The sequence below is a fragment of the Zosterops lateralis genome (genome assembly GCF_965231275.1).
Source record: "Zosterops lateralis genome assembly, chromosome: 36".
NCBI lineage: Eukaryota > Metazoa > Chordata > Aves > Passeriformes > Zosteropidae > Zosterops > Zosterops lateralis.
The window spans coordinates 761,480-773,219 of NC_139796.1; the positions used below are offsets into that span (position 1 = coordinate 761,480).

General features: G+C 45.4%; 2 protein-coding genes across 2 annotated transcripts in view; one reads left to right on the forward strand and one right to left on the reverse strand.

The window, feature by feature from the left end:
- ATP13A1 (ATPase 13A1) overlaps positions 1 to 7,450 on the reverse strand; it is a 40,975-nt gene extending 33,525 nt beyond the window's left edge. The window contains exons 1-5 of the mRNA XM_083881832.1: positions 7,008 to 7,450; positions 5,320 to 5,409; positions 3,799 to 3,989; positions 2,055 to 2,127; positions 154 to 309 (exon numbers count right to left, since the gene is read on the reverse strand). Of these exons, the coding sequence (XP_083737958.1) occupies positions 154 to 309; positions 2,055 to 2,127; positions 3,799 to 3,989; positions 5,320 to 5,409; positions 7,008 to 7,421 (924 nt within the window). The 5' untranslated portion in view covers positions 7,422 to 7,450. The remainder of the gene's footprint in view (positions 1 to 153; positions 310 to 2,054; positions 2,128 to 3,798; positions 3,990 to 5,319; positions 5,410 to 7,007) is intronic.
- On the forward strand, positions 7,431 to 11,631 carry CHCHD5 (coiled-coil-helix-coiled-coil-helix domain containing 5). Its single transcript, XM_083881831.1, has 4 exons — positions 7,431 to 7,472; positions 8,113 to 8,250; positions 10,381 to 10,574; positions 11,442 to 11,631. Coding segments are annotated over exons 1-4 (351 nt in total). The 5' UTR covers positions 7,431 to 7,470; the 3' UTR covers positions 11,459 to 11,631.
- Positions 11,632 to 11,740: the final 109 nt, after the last annotated feature.

The following is an 11,740-nucleotide window of genomic DNA, read 5'->3' on the forward strand; positions in this document are numbered from 1 at the left end:
TTTTTTAGGAAGAAATTAGTGGAAAAAATAACAAAAAAATCAAATTTTTGGGTCAAAACCACCAACAAAACCCACAAAAAAACCCCAAATTTTTTTTCCAACATCCCAGAGGTGCCAAATTCCCAAAAATTCCCAAAAATTTTGGATTTTCACCTGGATCATGAAGGGTTTGTTGCCCATTTTCCGGATCTCCGAGAGGTTCCGCAGCTGCTGCTGCACCAGGGAGGCCTCGAAGGCCACGAGCATGGACAGGGTGAAGACACTGTAATACCAGAACTCGTCCAGGCACCACAGAGCCACACAAAATACCTGCAAAAATCCAAAATATTCCGTGAAAATTCCAGGAAAAACTGGGAATTCCTGAGGAAAAAACGACCGAAATTATTCGCGATTTTCCGGAGGAAAAAGGGACCAAAATCGTCCAAATTCGGCTCAAAATCCCTGAAATTCCAGAGGAAAGGAGACAAAAATTGTCTCAATCCAGCCCAGAATTCCTAAAATTCAAACCCAAAATTCCTGAAATTCCAGGAGAAAAGGGACCAAAATTTTTCCTGAAATTCCAGAGAAAAAGGGACCAAAATGATCCAAATTCAGCCCAAATTTCCTGAAATTCCAAGAGAAAAAGGGACCAAAATTATTCCTGAAATTCCAGAGAAAAAGGGACCAAAATTATTCCTGAAATTCCAGAGAAAAAGGGACCAAAATTATTCCTGAAATTCCAGAGAAAAAGGGACCAAAATTACACAGATCGGGCTCAAAATTCCTCAGATTTCAGGAGAAAAGGGACCAAAATGATCCAAATTCGGGCCAAAATCCCTGAAATTCCAGAGGAAAAAGGGACCAAAAATTCTCCTCAAATTCCAGGAGAAAAAAGGGACCAAAATGATTCAAATTCAGCCCAAAATTCCTGAAATTTCAGGGGAAAAAGGACCAAAATTGCCCAATCCCAGCCCAGAATCCCTGAGGGGCCCGAGCAGGGACAGGGTGAAGACACTGAAACACCAGAACTCGTCCAGGCACCACAGAGCCACACAAAATACCTGCAAAAATACAAAATATTCCATGAAAATTCCAGGAAAAACTGGGAATTCCTGAAAAAAAAATGACTGAAATTATTCGCGATTTTTTTCGCGAAAAGTGGCTGAAATTTGTCTTCAAATTCCAGAGGAAAAAGGATGAAAATTGGCCAAAATTGTCCAAATTCAGCTCAGAATTCCAGAAACTCCAGCCCAGAATTCCTGAATTTTCAGCCCAAACTTCCTGAAATTCCAGCAGGAAAAAGGGACCAAAATTGTCCAAATTCGGCTCAAAATTTCTCAAATTTCAGCCCAAAATTCCTGAAATTCCAGGAAAAAAGAGACCAAAATTATTCCTGAAATTCCAGGAGAAAAAAGGACCAAAATCATCAAAATTCAGCCCAAAATTCCTCAAATTCCAACCCAGAATTCCCATTTTTTCCCAGTAATGAGAATTTTCCCTGATCTTATTCCCATTTTTCCCAAATTTGGAGATTTTTCCTGGTTTTTTTTCCTCTTTTTTTCCAAATTCAGGGATTTCCCAATTTTTTTCCCCATTTGTTCCCAAATCTCGTGATTTTTCCTATTTTTTTCTCCAAATTTGGGGGTTTTCCCCTTTTTTTTCCATTTTTCCCCAAATTTGGGCATTTTTCCTTTTTTTCCCCCCAAATTTGGGCTTTTTTTCCCTTTTTCCCCCAATTTTGGGGATTTTTCTCTTTTTTTCCCCCAATTTGGAGATTTTTCCTGTTTATTTTTCCCAAATTTGGGTTTTTTTCTTCCTTTTTTCCCCAATTTTGGGGTTTTTTCCCTTTTTTCCCCCAATTTGGAGATTTTTCCTGTTTATTTTTCCCAAATTTGGGGGTTTTTTCCCTATTCTTTCTCCAAATTTAGGGGTTTTTCCCTGGTTTTTTTCCCAAATTCGGGGTTTTTTTTCCTTTTATCCCAAATTTGTGCATTTTTCCAGCTGTTTTTCCCCAATTTTGAGGATTTTTTTGCCCAAATTTGGGTTTTTTCCCCATTTTTATTCCCATTTTTTACCTGGAAAACGAAGAACGGGGCCGTGGCTCTTTCCTTGAAAAGCTCCAGGAATTCCGGGACCACCATTTCTGCCCTGGGGAGAGAAAAAACCTGGAAAAATCTGGAAAAATCCCAGGAAAATCCTGGAAAAATCCCGGAAAAATCCTGGAAAAATCCTGGAAAAAACCCAGAAAAATCCTGGAAAAAAACCAGGAAAATCCTGGAAAAATCCCGGAAAAATCCTGGAAAAACTTTGGGAAAATCCCTTGGGAAAAGTCCCCAAAAAATCCCAGGAAAAATCCTGGAAAAATCCCAGAAAAATCCTGGACAAACTCCAGAAAAATCCTGGGAAAATCCCAGAAAAATCCTGGAAAGATCCCAGAAAAATCCTGGAAAAATCCCAGGAAAATCCTGGAAAAATCCCAGAAAAATCCCAGAAAAATCCCAGAAAAATCCTGGAAAAACTTTGGAGAATTCTGGGAAAACTTTGGGAAAATCCCTTGGAAAAAGCCCCCAAAAAATCCCAAGAAAAATCCTGGAAAATCTTGGAAAAATTCTGGGAAAAAAAATCCTTGGAAAATTCTAGGAAAATCCCTGGAAAAATTCTGGGAAAATCTTGGAAAAACTTTGGAAAATTCTGGGAAAAATTTAGAAAAATCCATTTGGAAAAAAGCCCCCCCAAAAATCCCAGAAAAATCCCGGAAAAATCCTGGAAAAACTTTGGAAAGTTCTGGGGAAATCCTTGGAAAAATCTTTGGAAAAATCCCAGGAAAATCTTTGGGAAATCCTTGAAAAAAATTCTGGAAAAAAAATCCTTGGAAAATCCCTGGAAAATTGTGGGAAAATACTGGAAAATTCCCTGGGAAATCCTGGGAAAATCCTGGAAAAAATCCCTGGAAAAATCTTGGAAAATTCTTGGGAAATCTTTGGAAAATTCCTCAAAAAATTTTTGGAAAAATTCCTGGGAAAATCCTGAATTTTTTTCCAGAATATTTGAGGCTTTTTCCCCATGAAATTCTGGAATATTTTCTGGAGTATTTGGGGATTTTCCCCAGAATATTTTATGGATTTTTCTGGAATTTTTTCCAGATTTTTCCTGGAACATTTTGGATTTTTTCCACAAACTTTTCCTTAATTTTCCTGGAATTTTCCCCATTTTTTCCCCATTTTTTCCCCATGAAATTCTGGAATATTTGGGGATTTTTCCTGGAATAATTTTGGATTTTTCCCAGAATATTTTATGGATTTTCCTGGAATTTTTTCTAGATTTTTCCTGGAATATTTTGGGATTTTTTCCAGAAACTTTTCCTTAATTTTCCTCGAATTTTCCCAGAAAATTTGAGAATTTTTCCCAAATTATTTTATGAACTTTCCTGGAATTTTTTCCAGATTTTTCCTGGAATATTTTGGATTTTTTCCAGAAACTTTTCCTTAATTTTCCTGGAATTTTCCCCAGAAAATTTGAGAATTTTTCCCAGATTATTTTATGAATTTTTCTGGATTTTTTTCCAGATTTTTCCTGGAATATGTAAAAATTTTTCCCAAAATATTTTATGGCTTTTTCCTGGAATATTTGCAAATTTTCCTGGAATATCTGAGGATTTTTCCCAAAAAAATTGAGAATTTTTCCCAAATTATTTTATGAATTTTTCTGGAATTTTTTCCAGATTTTTCCTAGAATATTTTGGATTTTTTCCACAAACTTTTCCTTAATTTTCCTGGAATTTTCCCCATTTTTTTTCCCTTTTTTCCCCATAAAACTCACTTGTTATTCCCATATTTCCTCTCAGCCTCTCGAATTTCCTGCTCCTCCTGGAAACCTCTGGAATTTTGATAAAAACCCAGAGGATTTTCCACAGGAAAAGCCACGGGCAAAAATTGTTTTTTTCCGTGAATTTCATAAGAATATTTGATTTTCTGGAACTCAAAACTCAAAGATTCTTGACCATCTTCACCCTGAAAAAGAAAAAAATTGGAAAAAATTTAAATTTTTTATTGCTGGAAAAAAATTCGAGTGGAAATTTTGGATTTAAGTGAAAAAAAATCCCAAAATTTCAATGTTTTGCCTGGAATTTGTTGGTTTTTACCTCAAAAATTTGATTTTTAGGGATTGATTCCGTGGAATTCCTGGATTTTTTCCCCATTAATTGGATTTTTAGGGATGAATTTCATCAGAATTCCCAGATTTTCCCCATAAATTGGATTTTTAAGGATAAATTCCATTGAATTCCTGGATTTTTTTTCCATTTTTAGGGATTAATTCCATGGAATTCCTGTATTTTTCCCAATAATTGGATTTTTAGGGATTAATTCCATGGAAATCCCAATTTTTTCCCCATAAATTGGATTTTTAGGGATAAATTGCATGGAATTCCTGGGTTTTTTCCATTTTTAGAGATAAATTCCAAGGAATTCCCAATTTTTTCCCCATAAATTGGATTTTTAAGGATAAATTCCATTGAATTCCTGGATTTTTTTTCCATTTTTAGGGATAAATTCCCAAATTTTTTCCCATTTTCAGGGATAAAATCCACGGAATTTCCAGATTTTCCCCATAAATTGGATTTTTAGGGATAAATCCCCTCAAAATTCCCAAATTTTCCCCAATAATTGGATTTTTAGGGAAAAATTCCACTGAATTTCTGGATTTTTTTCCATTTTCAGGGATAAATTCCAAGGAATTCACTGATTTTTTTCCCCATAAATTGAATTTTTCATCCCAAACTCCCTCAGAACTCCCAGATTTTCACCCCCCACATAAATTCCATGGAATAAATTGAATTTTTCAGGACAAATCCTCTCAAAACTCCCAAATTTTCCCCACAAATTGGATTTTTAGGGAAAAAAAATCTATGGAATTCTTGGATTTTTCCCCATAAATTGGATTTTTTCAGCCCAAACTCCCTCAGAACTCCCAGATTTTCACCCCCCACATAAATTCCATTAAATAAACTGAATTTTTCATGACAAATCCTCTCAAAACTCCCAAATTTTCCCCATAAATTGGATTTTTTCAGCCCAAACTCCCAGATTTTCACCCCCCACACAAATTCCATGAAATAAATTGAACTTTTCATGACAAATCCCACAAAAATTCCCAAATTTTCCCCATAAATTGGATTTTTAGGGAGAAAAATCCATGGAATTCTTGGATTTTTTTCCCCATAAATTGAATTTTTTCATCCCAAACCCCCTCAGAACTCCCAGATTTTCACCCCCCACATAAATTCCATGGAATAAATTGAATTTTTCTGGATAAATCCCCCCAAAATGCCCATTTCCCCACCTGTTCCCTGTGGATTGGCACCAATTCCACGGAGCCGTTGTTGGGGGTCGGAACCACCTTGGCCAAAGTGGCTTTTTGGGGACACGATTCCTGAGGGGGGAAAAACCAGGGAAAATTCCCTCAAAATCACTGAAATATTTCATTTTTTATCCCATTAAAATCACTGAAATATTCCAGGTTTTATTCCTTCAAAATCTCACTTTTTATCCCTTTAAAATCCCTGAAATATTCCAGTTTTTATCCCATTAAAATCCCTTCGAAAATCAATTTTTTTTATCCCTTTAAAATCCCTGAAATATTCAATTTTTTATCCCTTTAAAATTCCTTAAAAATTCAATTTTTATCCCATTGAAATCACTTAAATATTCAGTTTTTTATCCCTCTAAAATCCCTTCGAAAATCAATTTTTTATTCCCTTAAAAATTCCATTTTTATCCCATTAAAATCCCTTAAATATTCCATTCCTAGCTCTTCAAAATCCCTTAAATATTCCATTTTTTTATCCCCTTAAAATTTCCACTTTTTATCCCATTAAAATCACTTAAATGTTTGATTTTTTTATCCCTTTAAAATCCCTTGCAAATTCAATTTTTTATCCCCTTAAAAATTCCATTTTTTATTCCATTAAAATCACTTAAATGTTCGAATTTTTTAATCCCTTTAAAATACCTTAAATATCCATTTTTTTAGCCCTTTAAAATCACTTAAATATTTCATTTTTTTTGCTCAGACCCCAAATCCCCCCAAATCCCCTCAGCCTCAAATATTCCCCCAAATCCCCTCAGACTTTCCCCGCCTTCAGACCCCAAATCTCCCTCAGCCTCAAAATCTTCTCAGTCCCAAATCCCCCTCAGATCCAAATCCCCCTCAGATCCAAATCCCCCTCAGATCTCAAATCCCCTCAGCCCTAAATCTCCCTCAGCCCTTTCCCGCCCCCAGCCCCAAATCCCCTGAGATCCCAAATCCCCTCAGACTCTAAATTCCCTCAGCCCCAGATCTCCCCCAAATTCTCTGAGACCCCAAATCTCCTCAGACCTTAAAACCCTCCTCAGATCCCAAATCCCCTCAGTCCTTTCCCGCCCTCAGCCCCTCAATCCCCTCAGATCCCAAATCCCCCAAATCCCCTCAGCCCCAAATTCCCCTCAAGCCCCAAATCCCCTCAGCCCTTTCCCGCCCTCAGCCCCAAATCCCCTCAGCCCCCAAATCTCCCTCAAATTCCCTGAGACCCCAAATCCCTTCAGCCTCAAATCCTCTCAAATCCCAAACCACCTCAGCCCCTTCCCACTCTCAGCTCCAAATCCCCCAAATCCCCTCAGATCCCAAAACCCCCCATCCCCAAATCCCCTCCTCCCCCATCCCCAAATCCCCCCCAAATCCCCTCAGACTCTAAATTCCCTCCAGCCCCAAATCCTCCAAATCCCCTCAGCCCCAAAATCCCCTCAACCCCCCTCAGAGCCCCTAAACCCCCTCCGCCCTTTCTCGCCCCCATCCCCAAATCCCCTCAGACCTCAAATCCCCTCAAACCCCAAATCTCCTCCGCCCTTTCCCGCCCCCAGCCCCAAATCCCCCCCAAATCCCCTCAGAGCCCCCAAACCCCCTCAAACCCCAAATCCCCTCCATCCTCTTTTTCTCCCAGCCCCAAATCCCCCCAAATCCCCTCAGAGCCCCGCTGTCCGTCCCTCGCTCACCCTGACACAGCTGAGAGCGCACTCGGCGTGCACAGACCAGAGCCCGGCCAGCGCCGTCAGCACCTGCAGCGCCGCGATGGCGCCGAGCGCCAACAGCGCCGCTTCGGGCGGTCCCGCCGCCTCCCCCGCCGCCCACAGCCGCGGCCCCCACAGCCACAGCCAAGCCGGGTAGAGACCGGCGGCGAAGGGCAGCACGGTCCCGCGGAGCAGCCGCGGCCGCCGCCGGTAAAGCGTCACCGACGAGACCAGCTCGTCCTCAGGGGCCGCCGCGGCCGCCGCCATCTTAGCTCCTCCTTCAGGGCCCCGCTTCCGCTTTCGATTTGGCTTCTGCGCATGCGCCGCGCCCGCCTTTCCTGCCTCGGGGCTGGAGCGTGCGCAGAACGGGAGAGTGGCGGAAGTGAGGGAGTGGCGCATGCGCAGAACGAGAGAGTGGCGGAAGTGAAGCGGTGGAGGAGGCGGCGCCATGTGAGTGAGGGGCGGCGGGGCCGGGCCGGGTCCTCTCTTGTCGCGTTCTGTCCCCTCCTTGTCCCCGAGTGTCGCGCTGTGTCCCCTCCGAGTCCCTCGCGGTGTTCGCGGCCACCGTATCTCCCCCTCGGTGTCCCCTCCGTGTCCCTCCTGCCCCAATCCCGGTGTCCCCCGGTTCTGTCCCCGCTTCTCCCGGCAGTGTCGCTGTCGCTGTCCCTGGGAGGTGACACTGTCACTGTAACTGTGTCACCGTGTCACTGTGTCACTGTCCCTGTCCCGGTCCCCAGGGAGGTGCTGGCTGTCACTGTCCCTGTGTCACTGACCCTGTCACTGTCATTGTCCCTGTTGTCCCCAGGGAGGCTCTGGCTGTCACTGTGTCACCAATGTCACTGTCACTGTCCCCAGGGAGGCGCTGGCTGTCACTGTTCCTGTGTCCCTGTCCCTGTGTCACTGTGTCACTGACATTGTCACTTGTCCCCAGGGAGGCCCTGGCTGTCCCTGTCCCCAGGGAGGCCCTGGCGGTCACCGCCCGTCTCTGTGTCCCTGTCACTGTCACTAATATTGTCACTGTCACTGTCACAGGGAGGCTCTGGCTGTCACTGTGTCACTGTGTCACTAATGTCACTGTCATTGTCCCCAGGGAGGCGCTGGCCATCACTGCCCGTCTCTGCGGGCCGGAGCTGGAGCGTTACGGGCGCTGTGTGGCCGAGAGCCCGGGGAGGTGGCACCAGGACTGTCACCAACTGTCCCTGAGTGTCACCAACTGCGCCCAGAACCAGTGAGTGACACCCCCTGGGGACACTGGGGGCACTGGGATTGTCACCAAGGGGACACTGGGGGCACTGGGATTGTCACCAAGGGGACACTGGGGACACTGGGGGCACTGGGATTGTCACCAATTGTGTCCCCAACCAGTGAGTGACACACCCTGGGGACACTGGGGACACTGGGATTGTCACCAACTGTCCCTGAGTGTCACCAACTGCACCCAGAACCAGTGAGTGACACCCCCTGGGGGCACTGGGGGCACTGGGATTGTCACCAAGGGGACACTGGGGACACTGGGATTGTCACCAAAGGGACACTGGGGACACTGGGATTGTCACCAATTGTGTCCCCAACCAGTGAGTGACACACCCTGGGGACACTGGGGACACTGGGATTGTCACCAAGGGGACACTGGGGACACTGGGATTGTCACCAACTGTCCCTGAGTGTCACCAACTGCACCCAGAACCAGTGAGTGACACCCCCTGGGGGCACTGGGGGCACTGGGATTGTCACCAAGGGGACACTGGGGACACTGGGGACACTGGGATTGTCACCAAGGGGACACTGGGGACACTGGGGACACTGGGATTGTCACCAAGGGGACACTGGGGACACTGGGGGCACTGGGATTGTCACCAATTGTGTCCCCAACCAGTGAGTGACACACCCTGGGGACACTGGGGACACTGGGATTGTCACCAACTGTCCCTGAGTGTCACCAACTGCACCCAGAACCAGTGAGTGACACCCCCTGGGGGCACTGGGGGCACTGGGATTGTCACCAAGGGGACACTGGGGACACTGGGGGCACTGGGATTGTCACCAAGGGGACACTGGGGACACTGGGGGCACTGGGATTGTCACCAAGGGGACACTGGGGACACTGGGATTGTCACCAAGGGGACACTGGGGACACTGGGGACACTGGGATTGTCACCAAGGGGACACTGGGGACACTGGGGACACTGGGATTGTCACCAAGGGGACACTGGGGGCACTGGGATTGTCACCAAGGGGACACTGGGGACACTGGGGACACTGGGATTGTCACCAAGGGGACACTGGGGACACTGGGGACACTGGGATTGTCACCAAGGGGACACTGGGGACACTGGGATTGTCACCAAGGGGACACTGGGGGCACTGGGATTGTCACCAAGGGGACACTGGGGACACTGGGGACACTGGGATTGTCACCAAGGGGACACTGGGGACACTGGGATTGTCACCAACTGTCCCTGAGTGTCACCAACTGCACCCAGAACCAGTGAGTGACACCCCCTGGGGACACTGGGGACACTGGGATTGTCACCAACTGTCCCTGAGTGTCACCAACTGCACCCAGAACCAGTGAGTGACACACCCTGGGGGCACTGGGGGCACTGGGATTGTCACCAAGGGGACACTGGGGACACTGGGGGCACTGGGATTGTCACCAAGGGGACACTGGGGACACTGGGGGCACTGGGATTGTCACCAAGGGGACACTGGGGACACTGGGATTGTCACCAAGGGGACACTGGGGACACTGGGGACACTGGGATTGTCACCAAGGGGACACTGGGGACACTGGGGGCACTGGGATTGTCACCAAGGGGACACTGGGGACACTGGGATTGTCACCAAGGGGACACTGGGGGCACTGGGATTGTCACCAAGGGGACACTGGGGACACTGGGGACACTGGGATTGTCACCAAGGGGACACTGGGGGCACTGGGATTGTCACCAAGGGGACACTGGGGACACTGGGGACACTGGGATTGTCACCAAGGGGACACTGGGGACACTGGGATTGTCACCAAGGGGACACTGGGGGCACTGGGATTGTCACCAAGGGGACACTGGGGACACTGGGATTGTCACCAAGGGGACACTGGGGACACTGGGGACACTGGGATTGTCACCAAGGGGACACTGGGGACACTGGGATTGTCACCAACTGTGCCCAGAACCAGCGAGTGACACGGGTGACTGGTCCTCAAATTTTTCTTGGTTTTTCCCCATTTTTTCCCCAAATTTTCCCCATTTTTCTCCCATTTTTTCCCCAAATTTTTCCCAACATTTTCTCCATTTTCCCCCCATTTTTTCCCAACATTTCCCCTATTTTTTCCTGACATTTTTCCCTCCTTTTGCAGCCCCCTGGTGCGTCAGATCCGCCGGGATTGCTCCGATTCCTTTGTGGCCTTTGAGCGCTGCCTGCGGGACCGGCCCGGGGACGTCACCCAGTGCGGCCCCCACGTCACCCAATTCCTGCTCTGCGCCCAAAACGTCACCCAGGGGCTCACCCCGGGGCCACCCATGGGTGCCACCCCCGGGGACGCATCCAAAGGTGGGTGAAAATGGGATAAAAATGGGAATTAGACCCAAAATTTGGCTCAAAAATGGCAAAAAATGGACCAAAATGGCATAAAATGTCACCCAAATGTCACCCAAAGTGTCACCCCAGTGTCACCCATGGGTGCCACCCCCAGGGACGCATCCAAAGGTGGGTGAAAATGGGATAAAAATGGGAATTAGACCCAAAATTTGGCTCAAAATGGCAAAAAATTGGCCCCAAAATGGCACCAAATTCCTGCTCTGCACCCAAAATTTCACTCAAATGGGACCCAAAGTGTCACCCATGGGTGCCACCCCTGGGGACGCATCCAAAGGTGGGTGAAAATGGGAATTAAACCCCAAAAAATGGGAATTAAACCCCAAAAAATGGCCCAAAATGGCACCAAATTCTTGATTTATGCACAAAGTGTCACCCAAATGTCACCCAAAGTGTCACCCATGGGTGCCACCCCTGGAGGTGAGTCTGGAGTTGGAAATCTTGGGGTAAAAATGGGAATTAAACCCTAAAAATGGCCCAAAAAAGCTTCAAAAATTAATTTTGGGAAGGAAATTTGGGATAAAAATGGGATTTTAATTCCCTAAAATCCATCTAGATCCCATTTTTATCCAGGAAAAGCTGAAAAAAATTAATTTTGGGAAGGAAATTTGGGATAAAAATAAGATGTTAATTCCCTAAAATCCACCCAGATCCCATTTTTTTCCTGGAAAAGTTGAAAAAAAATAATTTTGGGATTAAAAAAATGGAATTCCCTAAAATCCACCCAAGTCCCATTTTCCCCCTGGAAATGATAAAAAATTGAATTTTAGGATGAATTTTTAAGATAAAAATGTGAATTTTTTGCTTTTTTTCCCTCCCCAGAGACTCCCTGGAATTAAAACCACGAAAAACCTTCGGAACCTTCTGGAATTTCCTCTCAAATTCCTGGAATTTTTCCTTTGGAAAAACAAAAAAAGAACTTTGGGATTTGGGGTTTGAGCCCCAAATTCTTGAGGTTTTACCCCAAAAATCAGAGAAATAAAAAATTCCAGTTTTCTATTTGGGAATTGTCGGGATGGGACCAAAAATTTGGTTTTTTTGCTTCTTTTTATTCTCAATTTTTCCCTTTTTTTTCCCCATTTTTTCCCTCTTTTATTCCATATTTTCCTCCCATTTTTTTT